This window comes from Centruroides sculpturatus, unplaced genomic scaffold (genome assembly GCF_000671375.1).
Source record: "Centruroides sculpturatus isolate CEXI.00-Female unplaced genomic scaffold, Cexi_2.0 scaffold660, whole genome shotgun sequence".
NCBI lineage: Eukaryota > Metazoa > Arthropoda > Arachnida > Scorpiones > Buthidae > Centruroides > Centruroides sculpturatus.
Genome location: NW_019385748.1, coordinates 267,611 through 292,036, shown reverse-complemented (window position 1 = coordinate 292,036; position 24,426 = coordinate 267,611). Strand labels below are relative to the sequence as shown.

Sequence of the window (24,426 nt, the reverse complement as noted above, 5' to 3'; positions counted from 1 at the left end):
TCCCAATCATTTAGATAATCTATGCACGTTTGATAAAATGTGTACACAACATCATTGAATTTTTTGGCTTGTATATTTTCTGATTTTTCTAATGCTAAGACCACTTTTCTAATAACAATAGGAAGAAACCCCTCATTTTTTCTTTCAACTAACTTTAGCTTTAATTAACAAGTGTATCATCCACCAACTAGAGAGTTAAAAAACTATCACAAAAATCCTCATAAGAGTGTCCACCCCCTGGTTCTGTCAGTGGGCCGTTTGGTTGGCGACACACTGCACTACTGCGCTCTATGTAGCAATGCAACACTGATCGTGATGGCGTACACAAAACTAACTTGTTCAATATATTATAAAAAATTTTTTTTTAAACTTTGCGTCAACTTTACAAAATAAAGGACAAAATGCCTATTTTAGAAAATAAATAAAGTTAAAGGACAGAGCAGTGAAATAAAGGACTGTCCTCTTAAATAAAGTACGTATGGTCGCTGTAGGTATGGCTCCCATGAGACTCTGTAATTACTCCTTCAATGCTTTCAGTTGCATTGACAGATTTATTAATATATAGGGAATAATAGGGCTTAACTCCCTACCCATTTCCAAGAAAACTTATTCGAAAATAGCTTTATCACTATACATCAATTCTTGGTATTTCCGAGGTTAGATGGACAAGAAGAGGCGATATAAAAACAGGAGGAGGATTCAGATTCATATATTCAGGAGGAAAGGAACATGAACGAGGAGTTGGATTTATATTAACGTATTGTTACAAAGTGTTTTAAACGATAATAGTATAGATCCAGTTCATGTTCCAGGGAATAAAATCACAACAAAATTTTTTGCACATGCCGATGATGTAAATTTTTTTGTAATAAATAAAAAGAGTCAGAATAAAATTATTGATAAAATTAAAGATTTTAGTATCTTTACCGGCATGCGCGTCAACGAAAATAAATCTAAATTAATAAATATCTATGGGAGCATGGACTGTAAAAACATGAAAATTAAAAAGGTTGATAATATGAACTGGCTTGGTATATGGATGGGTAAAAACAGTAATAATAAGAATTTAGAGGAAATGGTAAATAAAATTAAAAATGTAATTGACAAATGGAAAATAAATTGGCTTTATCTTCCAGAGCGCGTCACGATAATTAATAAAATTGCAATTGCTACTATTATGTACATGCTGTGTTATACTAACTTAATGGTTGATGATATTAAACAGATTAATTCCTTAATTTATGAATACATTTGGATGAATTCTTATGAACCGTTGAGTAGAAAGATGATGACTAACGATAAGGTAAATGGAGGGTGGAGAGTGTGGGATATTAAAAGTCTGGAGTGCTCACTACAGTTTTAAGTCATATGATTAACGCTCTGAAAAATTATAATCATCTTGTTTGTTTTCTAATTCAGTACATATTGGTACCCACTGCAAAGAGAATCACTCAGGTGGGAGAACAGTATCCTTTTTTAATTAATAATAAAAAGAAATATAGAAATTGGAGAAAAACTATTAATGAAATCATGGATAATCATGGGAATACTATACAAAATTTAATTAAGGTTTGGCCTATTATTATATATAAAATGATAAATAAACAACAGTTAAATTATAACATGATAAATTCTACTATAAATTGGAAACAAGTATGGAAAAATGTTGAGAATATCCCATCTGAGTGGTTACAACTTACCTGGAAAATGTTGTTAAATATTGTAATGACAAAAGATTTTATTGCTACTTACCATCACGGTCGAGATTCCCGTTACTTGCGATGTGGACTTAGAGAAACTATGATTCATTTGGTTTTTGAGTGTAGATTGGCTCAACAGGTCTGGATCTGGTTTGATAAAATTTGGAAAATTAATATAACTTGGACTAATATAAAATATCTTCTAGATTTTAAGCTTAGAAACCCTAACTGGTACATGTTGATGTGGATGATTGCACTTACTAAGAGAATGTTGTGGAAAGCTAAATGTAGCCTGGTTTTTGAGAAGCGAAGATGGAATGCGACGTTGATAGTGACAAAAATTAAAGAAGAAGCTGGATTTAAAATTGAAAGTGATCTGAGAAATATGAGTGAAGGTGAATTTAAGAAAAACTATAATGGAATGGATGTAATATGGAAGATGGTGAACAATTGTATTATATTTAGTGATGATTGAACTTTTGTATCTTAAATTCTTTTTGGCTTTTTTGCCTTTTATTTGTTGATATTTTTGTTCTACTATTCATGTTCTATGTTTAATTGTTTATTATGTATTTTTTAGATCTTTTGCCTTTTATTTATTTAAATTTATTTTCTACAATTTATGTTTAATGTTCAACTGTTCATATTATTGTGTGTGATGTTCCATTTGATGTTTGTTAAACTATTTACGATGTTGCACATCATTTTTATGTGTTTTTTAAGTTAATGTAATATTAAAATTTTATCATTGTAATAATAACATATTAATACTTACCTTTTGATGATTGTCGGGTTTTAAATTGTTATTAACACATTGTTTCTTTTATTCTGAAATTGTAAAAACAATTTTGTTTTGAGATTGCATTATTGTAAATTAACATTGTAAATAATTGTACTTACCTTTTAAATTAACATTGTCGGGATTGTTTGTAATTAACTTTATCATTTATTGAGCTGATGTATTGTCAGGTTTGTTTTTCAATAAAACTTTCATGGGGTTCGGGTCGCGATTAGCGAGTTTTGCTGGGGTGTGGTTGTTTGTCTCCCTGCTCCTCCTCTATAAACTCTGCCATGCATATGATCACTCCTCTGCATATTATCAGTCAACTGTGAAGGAAAAAATTTTTTTTTTCTACAAACTTTGACACACAGGATTTATTATCGATAGGAAAACATCATGTAAAATCAATGGATACTGGCAAATATAGGATAGAGTAATTGCCTTGGGGATCAAGACGAAACCAAGAGATATGTTGATTATCCAAACATACCTACCTACTACAGATCACACAGACAAAGAAGTAGAGGAAGTATATCAGCAAATAAGCCAATGTCTTCAAGAAAGAGATAATAGAGATATTCTCCTAATAATGGGGGATATGAATGCAAAAGTTGGAAGAGGAAGAGAAGGAATTGTTATTGGCCCCTGGGGACTTGGCAAATGTAATGATAGAGGTAAAAGATTGATTGATTTCTGTAGGGAAAACGTCTTGACTTGATGAACACATGGTTCAAACATCACGAAAGAAGACTTTATACGTGGAAAGCCCCAGGATCAAGGGGAATCGAAGTTAGAAATCAAATAGATTTTATTTTGATTAATCATAGATACAGGAACACAATTACAAATATAAAAACATATCCAGGGGCGGATTGTGGCAGCGACCACAACCTCTTGCTCTCTGTGATCCGAGTTAAATTAAAGCACATAAAAAGAAATAGAAATGATAAAAGACTGAGAATTGATGATTTGAAGATTAACAGCATTAGGGAAAAATATGAGAGTATGACTAATAATAGACTTCAAAATTTAAATTTGGAAGGAAATGTGAAAGAACTTTGGGAGAATATGAAAGGGAAAATTAAAGGAAGTGCTTACCAGGTTTTGGGAGAGGAGAGAAAGAAGTGTTGGAGAAAATGGATGAAAGGAGAAGATGGAAAAGCGCAAATACATTAGATGCTAAAGAAAAATATAGAACAATCGATAAACAAGTGAAAAGTATGGCAAGAAAAGCTAAGGAAGATTGGCTAGACAGAATCTGTCATGAATTAGAAGAACATGAATCTTCTCAAGATCTGAGAAAGGTCTATCAAAACATTAATTTAGTCTCAGGAAAGAAAAGAAGAATGAAAATTGGGGCAATAAAGGATGAGAATGGAGAAATTTTAATGCAGAAGGAAAGGCAATTAGTAAGATGGAATGAATATTTGACAAAACTTTATAAAACAGAGGATAACATGGAATGTAAACTGAAGGAGGAATATGACGATGATGAAACCCCTAAATTTCTGGAGGATGAAGTTGAGGCAGCCTTGAAAAAATTGAAGAATACGAAGGCACCTGGAATTGATGGCTTGCATGGGGAATTGCTTAAGTCAATGGGTTTTGAGGGAAGAAGGATTATAAGTCATGTTCTCAATAAAATTCTTGCAGAACAACTACCCACAGACTTTACTAATTTAATATTTATGCCTATACCCAAAATAGCAGGAACACTGGAATGTGACAAACATAGAATAATAAGTTTAATAAGCCATATCTCAAAAGTTTTAACTAATACTATCTATAGAAGAATAGAACCAAAAATTGAAGCAGAACTAAATGATACACAATTTGAATTTAGAAAGAACAAAGGAACTAGAGAGGCCATTACATTAATTAGACTTATTGGAGAAAAAATGATTGAAAAAAAAACGAGATCTTTATCTGTGCTTTGTGGACTATGAAAAGGCGTTTGACGATGTTAATCACACAATTTTATTTGAAATACTTCAAAAAATTGGAATAGATAAAAGGATGATTAAAATTATTCTCTTTTTATACAAAAATCAGAAAGCAATGATAAAAATTGACGAGGAAGAATCCAACTGGATAAGGGTGGAAAAAGGAGTGAGACATGGATGCAGACTTTCGCCACTGTTATTTAATATTTACAGTGAGTGGATGATGAGAGAAGCACTTGAGGATTTTAACGAAGGAGTGAAAATCAATGAATGCTTAATAAACAACATAAGATATGCTGATGACATTAGTCCTGCTGAGTGAAAGTAAAGAGGGATTACAGAAAATTCTGAATCGACTATTCAAAACTGGATTGGAGAAATTCCATATGAAAATAAATGAAAAGAAGACAAAAGTAATGAAGGTTTCAAAGAAGGAAGATATGGATGAATTCCAGATCATTCTGGGAAATAAGGAACTTGAAAGGGTTAAAAAGTTTGAATATCTGGGAAGCTGGATAACGAGTGATAATAGATGTAAAATGGAAATGAAAAGCAGAATTAATAAAGCAAAAGCTGCCTTTTATCAGATTTATCATATATTAACAAACAGAGGCCTTAACATAAAACCTAAGGACAATGATCTGGAGTGTACTAACATACGGATGCGAGGCATGGACTCTTACGTATGAAATGATGGAAAGAATTAACTCATTTGAAATGTGGTGCCTGAGAAAGATGCAAAGAATAAGTTGGACAGAGAAAATAACAAATGAGGAAGTTTTGGGCAGGCTAGGCTTGAGGAGAAGGTTGCTTATAAATATCCAACAAAGAAAGGTACGATATGCTGGACATTTGGCTAGAGGATCAGGAGGACAACTACTAAAGACGGTGATTGAGGGACTGGTGGAGGGGACAAGACCTAGAGGAAGATCCCAAAAGACTTGGAGAGATAACATCAAAGACTGGACTGGAAAGAATTTAAGAGAAGCCTGGAATAGAGAAACATGGAGAGGAATAGTTCATCAAATGCAACCCTCTGTAGAGAGGATGCCACTGGATAGATAGATAGGACTATATGAATAATGAAATACGTTGACTGTATAAAATTTAATCAAATAAAACGAACATCCATTGAAGTTCAATCACTCCTTTGCCCCCTGTCTGACTTTGTCCGATTTGTCATAACCATCTCTTTCCCTTCCTTCCAGTGTTGACTTTATTTATAATTGACTAATAAATTAGTCAATTAAATATACATTCTGTAAATTGTTATATTACTATTAAAAATATGTGATGGAAAAGAATAGTTATTTTATGATAAGATGAACTTTTATTACAATAAACTATATCACAAATTTACAGTTTCAACAAAATACATCTAAAGCAATTTGTTGCTTTTAAAATATCATCACCGGTGACAAGCGTTGATGGGATAATGAATCTCACTGGAGTCATAACTGTTTTCTTCTGAAGAGGCAGGATACCTACTTAGCATCAACAAACAACTTAATTAAAATTTGGAATTTCTACTTTTAATNTTCGGATTATCACATGACCTACAATTCTGTATCACCATAGCTGAATAAAAAGCAATTGTATTTTCTCTATCCGAGCGGTATTTATAATTTGTAATAATGTGACAGACATGTGTCAGGTGTGTGGATGTCAGCAAGTGGTGATGGACAGTCCACAGCTTTCTCACACGTGTCAGGTGGGTGATGTAACAGTATCCCCAAGAATGTGGGGAGATTGTCCCGCCTAGAGAGGGAGAAATGGTGAGCTTTACTACCCTGAGTTTGAAAATTAATACGATTCTGTGAAATTTAACAAATCTGATGTCAATAAAAGAAAATTGAAATTATTTGTATCGAGTTGATATTTGAATAGTGTCAGTTTTTGCATTTATAGTTCACATTTCAGAAAATGTAAATAAAAACCTCAGATTTCACCCATAAATATTTTATACATTTATAAAGTAGAGAAAATGTAGAAATCGAAAATATAATCGTAATCGAGCACATATATCAGTAAAAACATGAAAACTGCATTAAAATAACACACTTTGTTGAACGTCTCACAAGTCAGATCAAAAAGTAATTAAATCGAGTCTCGCCACCATATTGATACACATAAATATGTTTGTGTTTTTCAATAGATAATTAAAAAATTTAAACGCCTCTGAATGTTAAGGCATTATTACTATTTAATAATTTTACTAATATATGAAAATTTTACAGATACTTAGTTTGTTTAGAAATACAATGATTTGTTTTCAGTCAAATTATTAAAATAAATTTATATATTATATATATTTATAATAAATTTAAAATATATTCAAGATGAGATATTTAAGTTTTGGATGGATTATTATAGATTACATTTATAAATTAAAATTTAATTTATTCTAAAACTGGAAAAATATTTCAAAACTCCCCCATGTTAGCTTTCGTCTTATTGGTTAGTCTAAACCAGTGTTTCTCAACCTGTAACGAATCGTCGCCCCCTTCACTTCAAAATTTCGATGCCGAGGGCCAAGGCTAACACCAGATTCGTACTGCATTGAATAGACTAGTGACTAGTACAATGTTATTTGTATAATTATTGTACGATATAACGAATAAAATATCTAAATATTCTTAATATAATGTTTTACTATATCACCCAGAAAATTGTTTTTCGCCCCCAAAATATAAATTGTTACTAATCGCCCCCTAACATGGAAAAACGCCCACATGGGGGCGATATCACCCCCGTTGAGAAACACTGGTCTAAACAGTCCTGCGAGCTGATTGGCGTAGAGACATTACTACACTCATTCTTTAGTATCTTCTATTTCTTACTTGTTTTCAAGCATTTTGTAAAATGAATCCATCCGCAATTGCTGGGCCAAGCTCCGCTAAACAGCTACAGATGTCAGATATCCGTGAGTTGCTAGTTGATAGTAGCGAGAGCGAAAGTGATTTGGCCTCCGACGACGAAATAGAGGAGGGAGAAGAAGGACGACAAGAAGAGATACTAGAAAATGGATTATCTAGCGAAGACGAAGAGGAAACCATCTTCGGAAGTGAGGCGTGGATACCACATGGAGAACCAAGAGAACCTTTTTCCACTTTCGCAGAAGGTACGAATAAAAATGTAAAAGTTTATCCTTACTGAATGGGCCCTTTTTCTAATTTTGCTCTCTTAAGACATCTCTAGTAGACGTGTCCTAAACACGTAGAAATATTTGGGGGTGACGCGTATAATAAGAGCTATAAGCGAAAACTCATCGGATTACTTACCAACTGTGCACGGCGGAAACCGCCATTGTTTAACCTTGTTCACATCGCGGAGTGGCACGTTGGACGGGGGAACGCTTAAAATTCGTGTCACATGACCCCGGTTACACGTCATCCAGTCACGTGAGCGGCGATGACAGAGCGATGTGGTCACGTGACTATAGCTCTGACGCGTTTCCGGACAACTATACCTTGCATCACGTGATAGAGTACAGTCGGTTAATAGCGATCGTCTGTAGACATTGCGAAGAACGGACAGAGAAAGAAAAAGATGGCGACGTCCGTAATATCGACAGTAGCATGATGGCGGGATCTATAATTTTAAAATATGCGTTTTTAGAGACANTCGTTCGTAACTTTTAAACGGTTGATCGTAAGTAATTTTTTTTAATACCAATCGATTCAGCGTGTCAAATTACATCTAGATATGTCTATGTCTATTCGTTAATATTAAGTTTAAGACCTTTTTTTAGCTGGATACCTTTTCCTTTACTCTAACCAAGCCTTCCAATGGCATTTTAGTAGCTACGAAAAAAAACTCGAGACGACACTTACCAATTACACCACCGTGTGGTTATATGTATATATAATATATTGACGTGCGCTTTCACAACTTGTAATTTTTCATTCATAAAACCACATAATGGACACTAAAACGGAACTATCTGAGCCCACGTTGAAACTACTATTACAAATACCCGTTGTTGCGTCCGACAGCGCGCTTCCCGCCAGAATGTAGAAACGAGTTCAATATTAGTCAGAACAAGGCCACTTGATACCTTCGCTAGTAAGGCCGTCCGACAACTAACTCTATATGAGACCGAGCGTATAGACGCTAGTTAATATTTTCTCCGCTTGTGGCGCTGACTATCCTTCGTCAGCGATTCAGGTGGAGAGTACTGTATAGAGGAGTTTGGAGACGTTGTTGCATTTAGATATTTTTCTCATTAAAACAGGTTGAAAACTTTTGACAATCAAGAAATGAGCTGCTGCAAACGTTGTTCTTATTATTATTAAAAACGTTGTATTATTATTTCGCTTTTTTCACAAACTAGGGAGTTTGTGAAAAAAGCGAAATAATAATACAGTATTTTTCACACCTTTATTTTCATAAGACGTTTTTAGGAAGAAATAATAACTGACAAGGGAACTTTTGACAATCAAGAAATGAGCTGCTGCAAACGTTGTTCCCTAGTTTGTGAAAAAAGCGAAATAATAATACAGTATTTTTCACACCTTTATTTTCATAAGACGTTTTTAGGNTTTGATTGCTAATAACTCTGATTAACTCTTTTAGTGAATACTACAAATTTAATATAGAGTTTGTATACTTTTAACGTAACTATTAACTAAATTTTATTAAAATTTATTAGATGCCACTCCGACAGTTCCCTTGTGAGTATTATTGGCATTGGCAAACTTTTTCACATTAATACTATTTAATCATCTCTTTTCGATTCTTAAAGATACCAGTAGTTGATCGTTAATGTAAGTATTTTTTTTTACTCGAAAAGTATGCAAACTTAGCAAAACTAGGTTACCTACAGTATGCACTATCTACTATAAAAATTTTCACATTTTCGGACCATATATGATAATTATTAAAATATTGTGTATTAAATGTTATAAAATTATTACTTTTGTTAATCAAGACTGTAAGAATAAATACCGATATAACCTTTCGAAAAAATTTGCTTATTTTTGCAAAAAAATAAGCAAAGTTTTTAGTTAGTAAAAAAATTTCGAAAAATATGCACGGAAATATGGTGATATTGAAGATAAGAACTTACTATAATTAATATTGAAGAAGTACACAGAAATGTGAACAAAAGTGTCTGTAAAAGTGTCTGCCAATTTTGCATTCTTTCTCCAAAGTGTAGCTTTTAGTTTCTTAACAGTTTTCTTTTATTCTCTGTAACAATTAGTTCCAGGTCATAATTAGTTTGACATGCAGCATTTACCATATTCCTCTTCCTTCCTTCCTCAAAATCAGTATAATTGTTACCGCTAAAGCTCGGAAACTCGTTAATCTGCAGATTACCTAGCATGATCCGTTAAAGTTGCTAAAATTGTTCTATTTCTCAAATTACCTAGGTAATGTGCAGATTATCTAGGTAATCTGCAAATTACCTACTAGGCACTCGGTAAAGTGAAAATAAGATCTTTGCTGAAACAACAGCAACGTTTCTGTACGCTTAAATTAACATAATGTTCTTTATTTAATTTTCGATATCTAAAGAATCAAGTTAATACAATCAAACAATCGACAAATTAGTTGATAGAATCAATCATCAACCAATTAAAAAACATACAAAAAATCAAACGATTTAAAATATTAATACAATTAGGGAAATTATTATATAGATAACCACCTATGGAATTTCGGGACTTTGAGTATCTATCTGAACTGAGGGGACCGAGACGACTTCAATGATACCCTACTTTTGGACCGGAGACGAAAAATAATAAAGTTATCATACTTTTTCTGGTGATCGCATGATATAATTGTGCAGTTAATGTTACCTATGGTGAGTAAAATGGCGGCTCGTCTCTGATTCCAGCAAACAGAAGAAAGGAAACAGTGGGGACGCACGTTCTGTCCTAACCTAACCTATTTTAATAAATTACCATAATTATTACCAACCAAATTATTAGAATAGGTTAGGTTAGGTTTGAACGTGCGTCCCCACTGTTTCCTTTCTTCTCTTTGCTGGAATCAGAGACGAGCCGCCATTTTACCCACCATAGGTAACATTATCCAATTGTGCAGTCTAAAGATTGGTGACACTTTGAATTTCATAGCAATTGGTTTCTGCGACAAGCACACCTATTTGTGGTACATTTATTTGTGGCAAAGATCTTATTTTCACTTTACCGAGTGCCTAGTAGGTAATGTGCGGATTACCTAGATACTCTGCACATTATCTAGGTAATTTGAGAAATGGAACAATTTTCACAACTTTAACGGATCACGCTAGTTAATCTGCAGATTAGCTAGGTAATCTGCAGATTAACGAGTTTCGAGCTTTAGCGGTAACATAATTATAAACAGGCCCATCAGTAACTTCAATGTCTACAGTTGCGCTTTCATGCTGAAGATCCTGCTGGTCAACAAGCTTACTCTTTTTCTGTGATGGATCTGCTCGTACTTCTAAATTCCGTTGTAATGGTGTTCTCTTTGTTTTTTCTGTCTGAGGACGCTTATGTGGGGGATAGTTTGGAAACTGTGAGGGGCATGATGATGAACGTAAAACGCGCCTTTTAGATCTGATTTTATAATCACTTCCTACAAAATGCAGGCTACAGACAACTGACCTGCTACTTGGTATCCACGGCGATCCTTATTTCCTTGTCGTGATATAACATTTAGCCAATTCTGTCTCAGTTGTTCGTTCGATGAGATTTCATGAAATGTAACTTTTAATCCTTCGGGACAAGTTTTAGATCTAGCATACGATGTGCAAAAAGGCACGCAACAATTTTTAGGCATAATGTACAGTACCTTTACTATTTGAACTACACAATGAATGTATTTATATCTATACACCAAGCTGCTGTTGAAGAGAAAGTCCTGTCAACCGTATATAACTCACGAATAAGTATAACTATATACAACTATAACTATACGTAATTATCACAATTTCATAAAATAGCTATACTCGCACACAAAAGTACAAAACGACCAATTCACTCAACACGCGATTCTCACTGATAACTAGCGCCAAAATCTTTCGCAGCGGCAAAAAATGGAAACAGTGTGAATACGGCAATTTTCCTTACGGCGGACGGCCTTACTAGCGAAGCGATCAAGTGGCCTTGGTCAGAATTAGCCTTTATTGCTAACACGTGACTACTTCTTGGGGGGCAACCCGAACTTTGCTCGAGTTACGCTTCCGTAACATCGTAACATTCTATAACGAAATTCACGAGTTAAGATTTGACAACGACGATTTATTTTTCGAGATTAACTTCTTAAAAAGAGAACAGAATCAAATTATTTTAAAATTCAGATTAAATGTTTATAAATTTATTATCTAAATTTATAAACATATATGTTTTATATAGCTAACTAATCCTTTAAGTTTAAAAATGTAAAGTTATGTAACAATAATTTATATGTAAGATGTGGGATCCATTGGCTACTACATAAAGACTTTAAAACAATAGATGCAACACGAGTTAGAGCAGTGTTCATTCACCCAGTTTTTGTTTTTTTTTTCCATTTAATTTCACATAGATAAGACGGATCATCTCTGGTCCGCAGACCACAATTTGAGTAGCACCGTGTCACGAAGTTCGATCGGTCTCAGGCAAAGGGCGTTATTAAGTCAGACAGCGAGCGGCTTTGTTTTAATTTCTTTTATGAATCGCACAAATTTTATTTCTTATCAGACTTTTCAATTAAACACTNAGACCTTAAAAGGGCCTTTTGCATATACAGCTAACAAGTAAGATAGAACTTTCCCGAAACTAGTAATCCGAGGGGTAAAGATTCGCAGCGGCAACTTGAAAGTGGTGCAGTCGAGCCGCCATGTCCGGATATTTGGCTTTAAAAAGATATTCAGCCAAATATCCCACCGTGTGTGCTTCTTTCCGGAATGTTTCAGCGAATCTCACGCTTTTAAATGATTTAAAAACCGTTTAAACTTTCAAATTATAAATAAAATTAATTTTTAAATTTATTTTGTGTGTGGCGATGACGGGGCATTTTGCTTTTAATATATATATATATACACAGATAAAACTTATTTAAAATAATAATATAAAAACTAAAATACTGTGTGTATTCTAAAATGTCTCTTTTGTCTCATCACTAGTATAACTCAAAGGACGTGACAAGGTTATAAATTTTAAACGTCTCTCGTCATAGCTGTAGGAATGTAAATATAGTAAACTTAATAGATTGTTTGTCATTTGATTTTTAATTAAAGACCACGGAAATTTTCCAAAATTTACAACCTTTCAGTTACTCTTGTTGAATTGGAAAAATTTCTGTCTTTATTACATATAATATTACAGTAGAGCGTCGTTTATCCGAAGGAATTCCAGTCGACAAATTTAAATTTTCGCCAGTGCTATGGCGCTGTAATCTTTGGCTATGTCTTCGGCTACTCAAATATTTTACGTTTTTGATACTAAATTAACTTCTGAAGTATAATTTTTTTATTGTTTTTATAGTTTTCAATATATTTATTTTGTTTGTACAAAATAAAAAAATAATTTTTAACGATACAATAGTCTTCGTTAGGCTTAACATCGACGAAAATTCAACGCGAAGCGACACGCAACGGAGAAAAATTTCAACACGGGATAAATTAATATATTTTTTCGTACATAATTGGTTATCCGAAAAATAAGTTATCGAACAACCCCAGTTCCCAATTGATTCGGATAAACGACGTTCTACTGTACCAAGAAATCAGTCTCCATTGTTCTCAGCTAGAGAATGGTTAAGTTTTTGTTTAAGTAAAATTCCTACCCTTGCACCAAGGTTTTATTTTTCTAATTTCTTAATTATTTAACTACTACTTGAGTAGAAATAAGTTGAAACCGTTTACAGGGTGAGTCAAAATTATGTGAACACTATTTGATAAAAAGCATTTAGTCAAAGTTTGCGTTATACAGTCACAACCTGACCACCAGCACGATTAATGCACTCAAACCGACATTCAACAGTACAGTTTAGTGCCAGAACACCTTTTATTCTGTCCTTGAGGTCTCTTGACAAAATTAAGATGTTTCATTAATAATGTTCTCAAAAGTACTCACCCTGTACAGTACTTTGTACTTGAATATTTGTAGCCTTGGGAAAGAAGTGGAAAGACAAATTTTTATGACAACGGATGCATAAATCGTAAATTTAACCTAAGAAATCTTGTGAGATTAGAACTTTTGCTGATAAAGAATAAACAACAGATATTGTTTTAATTCTGTGCTTATTTATTTTAATTTAGTGTAAGCCACGTGTTAGTCAGGTTTGAATCGTTACAAAACTTTTAAGGCTATTCTTAAATGACGACGTCCACACTGGGAGGAAGGGAGGGGTTGGAACTTCAATGGACGTCCGTTTTATTTCATTAAATTTTATACAGTTTATGCATTTTATTATTCATAAAGTGATAAAGGTTTTGAGGAAGGTTGAGTTTTGTTGGACGTTCGAAGAGGAGAGGGGGTTACGGAATTTTAACCTCTTAAAAGAATCGAATTTAAAAATAATACAGAAAAACGTAAATAAAACTTAAACTGTTTTTATTTTGTAGCTGTCCATTTTCTTCTTAAATTCTACGCTATAATATTTTGAATTTAACATTTAAGTCTTCTCCCATTTTCGAAAATTCTAGAATTTATTCTGAACGTAATATTGTTATCTTCCTCCATCTAAAAATCCTTTACTAAAAATTTGATTTTTTATGTTAAACTAATATAAAATAGTATGACATTTGATTGCTATTAATCATGATTAATTAATTAACAGTTTTAGTAAATATTACAAATTGAATATAGTGTTTGTATACTTTTAACGTAATTATTAACTAAATTTTATTAATATTTATTAAAACANTTTTCACATATTTTGATGTTAAACTGTCTACTTTTTGAAGATTTAACTATATCTAGCGTTAGGTCTAACCCAAACTTTTGGTCTAAGGAAGCCTTTTGTTTTTTCAACTCCAGATCTTCTATATTTTTAGGTTTAGCTCCTCTTTTTTTTACCAACAGTCTGTTTCACATTAAAATCATAATCACAGTCTAAAATTAATGTTACATTTATTGAAATCTTTTAAGTAAAAATATTAAAAGATAAAATAAAATACTTGCCTTCTAAAGACATTTTCATAGATGTATAAGAGGTTCTTGCAAAAGAAGTTTTTAGCTGGTATCTCAGTAGTGTATTAATATTAGTATAAATTTTAAACGTTTCTCGTCTTAGCTGTAGGAATGTAAATATAGTAAACCCACGTGTTAGCCAGGTTTAAATCGTTACAAAACTTTGAGGCTATCCATAAATGTCGTCCACACTGGGAGGAAGGGAGGGATTGAACTTCAATGGTTGTTCGTTTTATTTCATGAAATTTTATATAGTTTATGCATTTTAATATTCATAAAGTGATAAAGGTATTGACGTAAGTTGAGTTTTGTTGGACGTCTGAAGAGGAGAGGAGGTTACGGAATTTTAACCTCTTAGAAGAATCGAATTTAAAAATAATACAGAAAAACGTAAATAAAACTTAAACCGTTTTTATTTTGTAGCTGTTCATTTTCTTCTTATATTCTACGCTATAATATTTTGAATATTAACATTTAGGTCTTCTCCCATTTTCGGAAATTTTAGAATTTATTCTAAACGTAATATTGTTATCTTACTCCGCCACCCTTTACTAAAAATATGCTTTTTTTATGTTAAACTGATATAAAATAGTATGACATTTGTTTGCTATTAACCTTGATTAACAGTTTTAGTAAATATTACAAATAGAAAATAGTGTTTGTATACTTTTAACGTAATTATTAACTAAATTTTATCAATATTTATTAAAACAAACTCCAATAGTTTTTCATCGACTCAGATTTTTAATGTTTAAAATTAACAAAAACGTTTGCTTAGTAAAAATTTTGTGCTGCAGATCTACAAACGTTTTAATATATTTTTTAGAAATGCATTCTTTATCTTAAAAATTCTAACCAAATGCATAGTTGCAAAACAAAATTATTGTTTATAGACTTAAGAGGCATCAGCGAGAATTCCGATCCAAAATGCATTTGATGTAATGGTGCAATACTTCCTGGATCCCGGTGTGATAATCCTCGCTATGACCCCCTCCGGAAAAACCGAACTGCCCAAGCAAAAGACAGGAACACGGCGGAGATGAGTAGTCACGTGACCGAAATAGCCCGACAAATGTCACGTGACACGCTTCGTACGCGTCCGCCGTGACGCTCCGTGATGAAAACAAGCTTAAGCAATCGCGTCTTCGAACGGGTACACTCGATAAGTATTCCGACAATTTTTTGGTCATAGCATATTTTATATCGATCATTTCCAACAAATTATATGTGTTTTGGAAATATTCGAATGAAATTAGTCTACATTTGATTAATTTTATGGAAGAAAACCTCTCAAATAGCCATACCCCCTAATCAGCACAAGTGCCCAAAAAGTGATGATATAAAGTTAAATATATTTTAAATATATTATTATAGAAAGATGTTAGTCAGAATATTATATATATAAAACATTTTCTACAATTTTAGGAGAATTGCTCGTTGATTTCGGCGAAAAACCAACTGCACTCCAGATATTTGAATATTTTTTTGATGATGAGCTTACTAAACACATCACGCATCAAACAAATTTGTTCGCCGAACAATCTACCCAAGAGAAAAGAAGATCGTCTCTTATGAAACGTAGAAGCAGAGATAAGGTATATATCAAATATAGAAAATTTATATAATTAATAAAATATTAACTTATATTGTTTTATATAGGATTGGAATGAAACCAACACGGAAGAAATCAAGTTTTTTTTCGGCTTAATAATTTTACAAGGAATACTACAAAAACCTACTAATTCATTATATTTTTGCAGGCATCGCATCCTACAAACGCCCTTCTTTTTCGAAAACATGACGGAAAATCGATTTTATCTACTGAAAAAATTTTTACATTTTAATGACAATACACTTTTTGACCCAACAGTAACAAACAAACGGCTGTATAAATTAAAACCTGTTTTTGATCATTTAATTCGGAAATGGCAATCAGCATACACTCCTGGTACAAACATAAGTATTGATGAGAGCTTATTGTTATGGAAAGGAAGACTACAGTGGAGAGTGTACATCCCAAGAAAAAGAGCCCGTTACGGGATGGAGTCATTTCAACTTTGCGAGTCCTCTACTGGTTACGTATACAACATGATAATGCATACAGGAAGCGAAACAGAGTTTAAAAATAACGTCCAAGGATTAGATATATCAAATCAGCTGAAATCAACAAAAATAGTATTATGTTTGATGGATCAATTATTAAATAAGGGCTACATGTTATTTGTAGACAACTATTATACTTCTCCTGTACTTTTTGATTTGTTAGTTGATTTTAAGACAGATGCAGTCGGTACGCTAAGAACAAACAGAAAGGAGCTGCCAGAAGACATTAAAAATAAGAAATTGAAGAAAGGAGATTTCATCGCATTCTACAGAAAAAAGTTGATGATATTGAAGTGGCAGGATAAGAAGGAAGTATGTATGCTATCGACCGTACATGATGCTGAAGTGGTCCCAATAAAAACCAAAAGTAAGTCTATTCAGATAGTAATTTTATATTAGCCGAGATTTAAAATCTGTTTATTTTTGAATTGTAAGATGGAGAAAAAAAATTAAAACCACTTGTCTGTGTGGAGTACAATAAAGGAATGGGGGGAATAGATCTAGCGGACCAGTGTATTACAACATATTCGATTGCGAGGTCTCGATTAAAAAAATATTATCACAAAATGTTTCGTCACCTGCTGGACATTACAATCTTCAATTCTTTTATCCTGCATAAAAAGTGTGGAGGTAAATATGTTTGCATTTTATCGCTTTTATGCATTATTTATTGTAATATAATGTAATTCAGTATATATTTATATATTTCAATACATATAATTTTACAGGAAAGCTTACTCAACTGAACTTCCGGTTGCAACTTGTGGACCAACTTACGGAGAAGTACATCGGTGGAGTTACGACACCATCCCCTACAAGAAAACACAGGCAGGAAATTGCCCCAAAAAGACTCCTGGGGAGGCATTTTCTCAGAGAGAATTCACCGACAAATACGAAAAAGCATGCAACAAGAAGATGCATCATTTGTATGAAAAAAGGAGTTAGGAGAGAATCAGCATATTCCTGTAAACAGTGTGGCGTTCCCCTGTGTATAGATCCTTGCATGGAAATTTACCATACGAAAAAAAAATTCTGATATATATATATATCAGAATATATATATCTATATATATATATATAGATATATATATGCTTTTATCAAGTTATTTTTTCTACACTATTATATAAATAGTAAATGTTAAATTTACGTATACATACGATTTCAGAGAATACGAGTGCAAGATTCGAGGATAAGTATTTCTACAAAATATTTATTATTTTACACTATTAATTTCAATTTGAATATCCAGATTTTATTCATTATTTAGAATACTTTTAAATTTAATGTTTTTATTATAAACACTAATTCATTACAACATTTATTAATAAATATAGTTATACACGTTTTAAACAATTTTATATTTGAATTTTTATTGCATTTATTCTTAAATAATTTGAAAATTTTACTGATTTTATTTTAAGCAATAATTCTCTTACAGCTTTTATTCGTAACAATCATCTAATTTTTTTTTTTTTTGTGAAGAGTAATGTTTTTTAGGGATTACATCATAACTTTCGTCCTTGTATATATTGTAGTATGTATTTTTTATTTGAAACTCCATACATAAAATTAATTTTTAGGAGGAGGGGTAACATTAATAACTTTGGTCAATAAATTATATTTATACCATATAGACTCTACTGAGTCGTTGATGGAGAATAATCCATGAACTCTGTCTCCTGGATTTTTGCAAACAACATTATTAGTACAAAAAACATTATTAGGAAGTGTTGATAGATGCAAATATTCAAAATCCTTATAGTCAAACATGTAGTGATTTAAAGTCACATTTCCTTTCTTACAAAACGGACACATTTCCGGTGAACGAAGATCAATACACAAGTGATTCCATGTTAAACGAAACTTATTTAGACGAATCTGTATTATTGTTTTTTTTAACAATAAACGGTAGCTGCTGATAATAAATGTAAAAGCACCGGTTGTTGTCTAATATTTCTGGGTACCATAAATGGTACTTAGCCTTAAGAATCCTGTCCCCTTCTTCTCTCAAGAAAAGATTATCAAACTGTTGTAAAATTGTATTTGCATAATATTTCAAAATATCTGGAAAGGAATTATCAAGGAGAGTGAGATACCTATTCTATTAAATAGATTCTCTAGTTTAGTAAACCAACAGAATTTGAGCGATCTTTTCGATGAAAACTTCTTCAAAGTAGAATAAGCCTCAAATTCCAAGGATGATGGGTCAGAGATTATGTTTTTCAGAAAATTTAAGGTTAATTTAACAAAGCGTTTCCGGGGAAACTCAAGGCCCAATTCAGATCTGATTGCATATGATGGGATCGACCTCTCAAGACCAAAAAGACGACGAAAGAACATCAGTTCTATAGAGTCGATACCCTCAAAACAAAAAGGCCCCCAAAAGGGCAGACCATAAGACCAACTCGAAGTAAAAAGAGAGGCGGCAAGTTTCTTACACAAAGCCATATGACTGTTTTTAACCCTTCTGAAGATTTCTATTATAACATTTATTTTGGAAAATGCTTTGCCTTTAACGTAAGAAATGTAATTTTGGAACCAGCCAGTAGCTGAAGGACGAATCCCCAAATATATAACTTCATTAACAATACTGACTCCTTTACCGTTTAAGAAAAACTCATCAGCTTTTTTCAGCCTTCCACCATGTCTAAAAATTATTATTTTCGATTTGGATAAATTAATATTCAAACCCAAATTGGAAGAATAATTATATAACCTGTCCAATTTCCTTTGTAGATAAATGGGGATGGTGAATAGCACCACTGTATCGTCAGCAAATTGAAGTAAATGGACTTCGTAGTCTCCCACAGAAATGGAATCTTTACTTAAATCATCAAAAACTTGTACCATGTCATTAACATAACAAATAAACAATATCGGACTTAAGGAATAACCCTGTGGTAAACCCTTTTCTAATCAAAAGGCATCTGTAGACCCGGCACTAGTGGAAATCCTTGCTTTCAATCCTGAAAATAAACGTTGAATAATGTCAATAAACTTTTCAGAGATTCCAAGCATTTTTAGTTTGGATAACAAAATCTTCAAAAAAACACTGTCAAAGGCTTTCTCATAGTCAATGAACGCTGCAAGTAGACGCTGTCTTTTCTTTGACAGTTGTCTACAAATAATCGAGTAGAGAATCAGAATATTACTTAAAGTGCTCTTCCGAGGTTGGAAAGCAAATTGCACTGGTTGAATCAAATTCCTCTCTTTTAGCCAAATACCCAATCAATTTGCCAAAATAGAGGTAAATATCTTTCGAACTACAGGCAACAGCGATATTGGTCGAAAGTTAGCGGGCTCATCTAGTGGACCTTTTTTTATGGATAACTTTTATCTTTACCTCTAACCACGAATTCGGAATTCTAACGGTGTCATAAACCCGATTAAATAACTTGACCAAGTAAGGAACCAAAGTATCCTTAGAGTAAACAATTAAAGACTGTGAAAGATTATCCATCCCGGGAGCAGAACAAATTCGCATCTTTTGAGGTGCTGTATTCACCTCTGTATCAGAGATAGGAAGATCTTAAATAGGATCAACAACAAAAGCCATCGGTAGTGACAGAATCAAGGGTAAATTCGATGTATTTAAACTAAATAACTGTTGATAATAAATAAACCAGTCGATCAAGGAAATCTCTTGGTCTAGTATGCGCCTGACCCGACGAAAACGACCTATCCAATACCAAAAGGTCTTAGAGTCTCTAATCCCAGCCATCTGTAAAGCATAATTACAAAAATAATTCCTCTTTTTGGCCCTAATAAGTGAATTATATTGTTTTAAATTTAAAAAGGAAGCCAAATCAGCCTGACTTATTAGATCTGCGGAATTTGCCCAAGGCAATGTTCCTCGCTCGCTTCTGAATGTAACATGACCTAACAAACCAAGGGGGACGAACCCTCCTGTAAGGTTCAACACCTTCAATTAACACATTTAGTCTTCTTGCGATAGAGCATAGCTCGGATAAAATAATACCATAGAAATCATCAACAGACACAGAATCAAAGTTTATATTCCGGAAACTGCAATACGGCGTCACCAAACAATTCTACTTTAGAATCATTCCAAACACAACGAGTCTTGGTGGGACAAAGCCCATCATCAAAGGAAAATCTGTTTCCGGTCGACAACTGTAATTCCACTGGAAAATGGTCCGAAGATGAGAGAAACCCAACACGAAGGGATTCAACCTTATGAACCAGATTGAGAAACGACAATAAAGTCTATAACCGAGCTACCCATTTTTGACAAAAAAAAGTTAGCTCACCTGGGAAATCTCCCTTAGTACGACCATTAATTAATTTAATTAATTAAGGAGAATAAAATCGTGTTCAATCAACCAACGCAGAAACTGTCTCCCGGCCGTGTCGACCTTTAAATCCTTTGACCGTCTGACATCAAAAATGTTGGGAGAGGCTTCATTCAAATGTGAATAGATTTCTTCACCAATATGAACGTTAAAATCACCCATTATCACAATTCCATGGTAGTACGAAGACCAAGAGTTCAAAATAGAAGAAAACAAGTCTAAACGTAAGTCCTGCTGTCTCTGCAAGCCAGCATATACCACCAGCATCAGGATATTTCTAGGTTCGAGAACCGAGTAAAGTGATAAGCCAATCACCATCAAATCAGGGTGTTTCCAATAACTTGAAATGCCCTCTAACTTCATCAAAAAAGAACAAAATACCACCATGGGGTCTACCCGGCTCCAATGGCTTTTCCGCTGGAATCATAAAATACTTCCAGTTTACTGGAAGAAAGTTAGCAATGAAATCTCCATTCACTGAAACCATCCAGGTTTCAACAAGAGCTAAACAAATTAAACCTAGTCGTTTAATCATATAATCCAACAGATAACACTTAGTGCTAAACCCACAACAATTCCAAAAAAAACAACGATTCTGAATAACTACTCGAACCAAACTGGTCCGGGCATGATGAAGATGAAAGTCTCTCCAAACCGACTCTCCTGCGGTGAGGAAAATTCAAAATGAAAAAGAAACAGGCACCTCTATTAAGCGATGGCCCGAGATAGAATACGTGAATCTCTTGTCATCTACATATAATACGTCATCTCGCAAAAAAACACGACGACCAGCTTCCCGGTATTCTTTTAAAAAAGTAACCAGGTTTTTACGGCGAACACGGGAATTAAACAACAGATCCGGTGCCAACCTAAATTTCACCGGTCTTTCCCTATCCTCTTGTTGAGTTTTCGTCCGAAATTTTTGCAATAAATAATTTCGACATTTCCAGGACTACAACTGGATGCTATAGAATTCCCGAGCTTTACCTCTCAAACCGACAATATTATGCCCCGACAGATCAGTCACATCCAATTCCTTAGAAAGTAAGTTAACAATATAATCCCGCAAATCCAACTCGAGCGGAATACTATGATTAAACATTAAATTGCCTCTGTTTGAAGCATTAACTTGTCTATCGTAGGCAAAGGAGTGTAACTCACCAATGTTGTCCAAAAGTAACTGATGTTGCTGTTCAAATTTATCTAATAGCAAACATACTTTAGAAAAGTCACTTTCCAATTTCCTTACCGAGGACAATTGACTGGTTGGCCATTTCCAAATTGGCGAGCCTCTCTTCGATACACTTCAATTGCACCATTACTGCATTTAAAGTCGTCTCCAAATATTGCCGTAAGGTAAACAGTTCTTCTCTATCTGAGTCCGAAAGAGATTGCCTCTTAAAATAATGTTCTGACTTTGGATATTTTACACCCGGATCACTCGGTAAACGATGATGTTTACTTCGCTTCCGTTCTTCTTGGGTTTGCTTTAACGCTTCTGGAGTAGTACGTGAGAACATTTCCAAAAAAATAGAACTAATGACACAGAATAACACAATTGAGCAAAAAAACGTACCAACTTAGGTAGCAAATAAATAAAAGACTCAGTAATTTACAATAAAAAAAAGTGTTAACAAAATCTCCAACAAAAAGCCACCAACAGTCGAGGTTACTCAACAGCTCCCCCTCTATATACAGTATTGTAATATTTCAGATTCAAGATTTGTGGGTTTCGCGGTTTTTTTCATTGTCGGGATTAAGATTGTGAATTTTTAAATATAAATTCTGATTTTCTTTACAAATAAAGTAATTTTTATATTGCTATTTTAGTGTTTTGTAAAATTTTTCTTAGTTATAGTAATGACGTCACTCTACCATATGTAGAACACTCACCCAGTTGCGCGGGAAAAGAAGCGCGATAATTAGTTTTTATGGAACTTTCAATAACTAATTACAGTGATACCCCGAACTTACGCGATAGGTGGGAGCGAGCGATAACCGCGTAAGTCGGGGTATAATTTCGCAATTTGTGTAAAATTCAAGTCGGACGTATGTAAGCTAATAAATGTTCTCGTTAATCTTATCTCGTCTTTTGATTCGTTCACGGTAAGAAATCACCACATAGACTCTCTGAAGGCTCCGTAGANGATTATTAACACAAACTAACACAAAGTTCAAAATGATCAAAACGCCGACCTTTTATTTTATGATCTGGCGCTTTCACAATAAAACAATGATAAAAAAATTTTTCACAATATCTACAGTGAATAGATAAATAGAAGGATTCATTCTTTCTGCTATTCTTTGGAAGCGTCAGTGATCAGTAACGAAGTCATGTTTCGCATCACGTGATTCTTCATAAAGCCTGTATCATGTATCAATAACTGTTCCTTGTGTGATAAGTTATGTTACTGAAAAAAAGACAAATAACTTTTAATTTTTTAAAATTACAAGTTAAGATTAAAATATTACAACAGCTTATATTATAAAGACCTTAAAAGGGCCTTTTGCATATACAGCTAACAAGTAAGATAGAACTTTCCCGAAACTAGTAATCCGAGGGGTAAAGATTCGCAGCGGCAACTTGAAAGTGGTGCAGTCGAGCCGCCATGTCCGGATATTTGGCTTTAAAAAGATATTCAGCCAAATATCCCACCGTGTGTGCTTCTTTCCGGAATGTTTCAGCGAATCTCACGCTTTTAAATGATTTAAAAACCGTTTAAACTTTCAAATTATAAATAAAATTAATTTTTAAATTTATTTTGTGTGTGGCGATGACGGGGCATTTTGCTTTTAATATATATATATATACACAGATAAAACTTATTTAAAATAATAATATAAAAACTAAAATACTGTGTGTATTCTAAAATGTCTCTTTTGTCTCATCACTAGTATAACTCAAAGGACGTGACAAGGTTATAAATTTTAAACGTCTCTCGTCATAGCTGTAGGAATGTAAATATAGTAAACTTAATAGATTGTTTGTCATTTGATTTTTAATTAAAGACCACGGAAATTTTCCAAAATTTACAACCTTTCAGTTACTCTTGTTGAATTGGAAAAATTTCTGTCTTTATTACATATAATATTACAGTAGAGCGTCGTTTATCCGAAGGAATTCCAGTCGACAAATTTAAATTTTCGCCAGTGCTATGGCGCTGTAATCTTTGGCTATGTCTTCGGCTACTCAAATATTTTACGTTTTTGATACTAAATTAACTTCTGAAGTATAATTTTTTTATTGTTTTTATAGTTTTCAATATATTTATTTTGTTTGTACAAAATAAAAAAATAATTTTTAACGATACAATAGTCTTCGTTAGGCTTAACATCGACGAAAATTCAACGCGAAGCGACACGCAACGGAGAAAAATTTCAACACGGGATAAATTAATATATTTTTTCGTACATAATTGGTTATCCGAAAAATAAGTTATCCGAACAACCCCAGTCCCCAATTGATTCGGATAAACGAC

At 33.2% G+C, this 24,426-nt stretch overlaps 1 protein-coding gene and 1 long non-coding RNA gene across 3 annotated transcripts; one reads left to right on the top strand and one right to left on the bottom strand.

The window, feature by feature from the left end:
* Window positions 1-6: 6 nt before the first annotated feature.
* On the bottom strand, window positions 7-8,675 carry LOC111641757. Of its 2 annotated transcripts, XR_002759468.1 has the most exons (6): window positions 8,258-8,675; window positions 7,706-8,015; window positions 7,265-7,632; window positions 2,601-2,807; window positions 2,476-2,528; window positions 7-1,847 (listed from the first exon to the last, which is right to left on the bottom strand). It is a non-coding gene; the product is annotated as an uncharacterized LOC111641757 (long non-coding RNA). The 2 variants fall into 2 exon arrangements; XR_002759469.1 differs by lacking the exon at window positions 7,265-7,632 and having other exon boundaries at window positions 8,258-8,664.
* On the top strand, window positions 7,104-17,928 carry LOC111641756 (piggyBac transposable element-derived protein 4-like). Its single transcript, XM_023387970.1, has 5 exons — window positions 7,104-7,545; window positions 15,956-16,125; window positions 16,190-17,000; window positions 17,069-17,263; window positions 17,362-17,928. The coding sequence occupies exons 1-5, from the start codon at window positions 7,287-7,289 to the stop codon at window positions 17,667-17,669; spliced, it is 1,743 nt and encodes a 580-aa protein (XP_023243738.1). The 5' UTR covers window positions 7,104-7,286; the 3' UTR covers window positions 17,670-17,928.
* The last annotated feature ends 6,498 nt before the right edge of the window (window positions 17,929-24,426 follow it).

Bases quoted from the DNA above. Each gene is read 5' to 3' on its own strand.
- LOC111641756 (XM_023387970.1), top strand. From the start codon at position 7,287: ATGAATCCATCCGCAATTGCTGGGCCAAGCTCCGCTAAACAGCTACAG. The intron at 16,126-16,189 runs GTATATATCAAA...TGTTTTATATAG, and splicing joins AACGTAGAAGCAGAGATAAG to GATTGGAATGAAACCAACAC. The intron at 17,264-17,361 runs GTAAATATGTTT...ATAATTTTACAG, and splicing joins CCTGCATAAAAAGTGTGGAG to GAAAGCTTACTCAACTGAAC.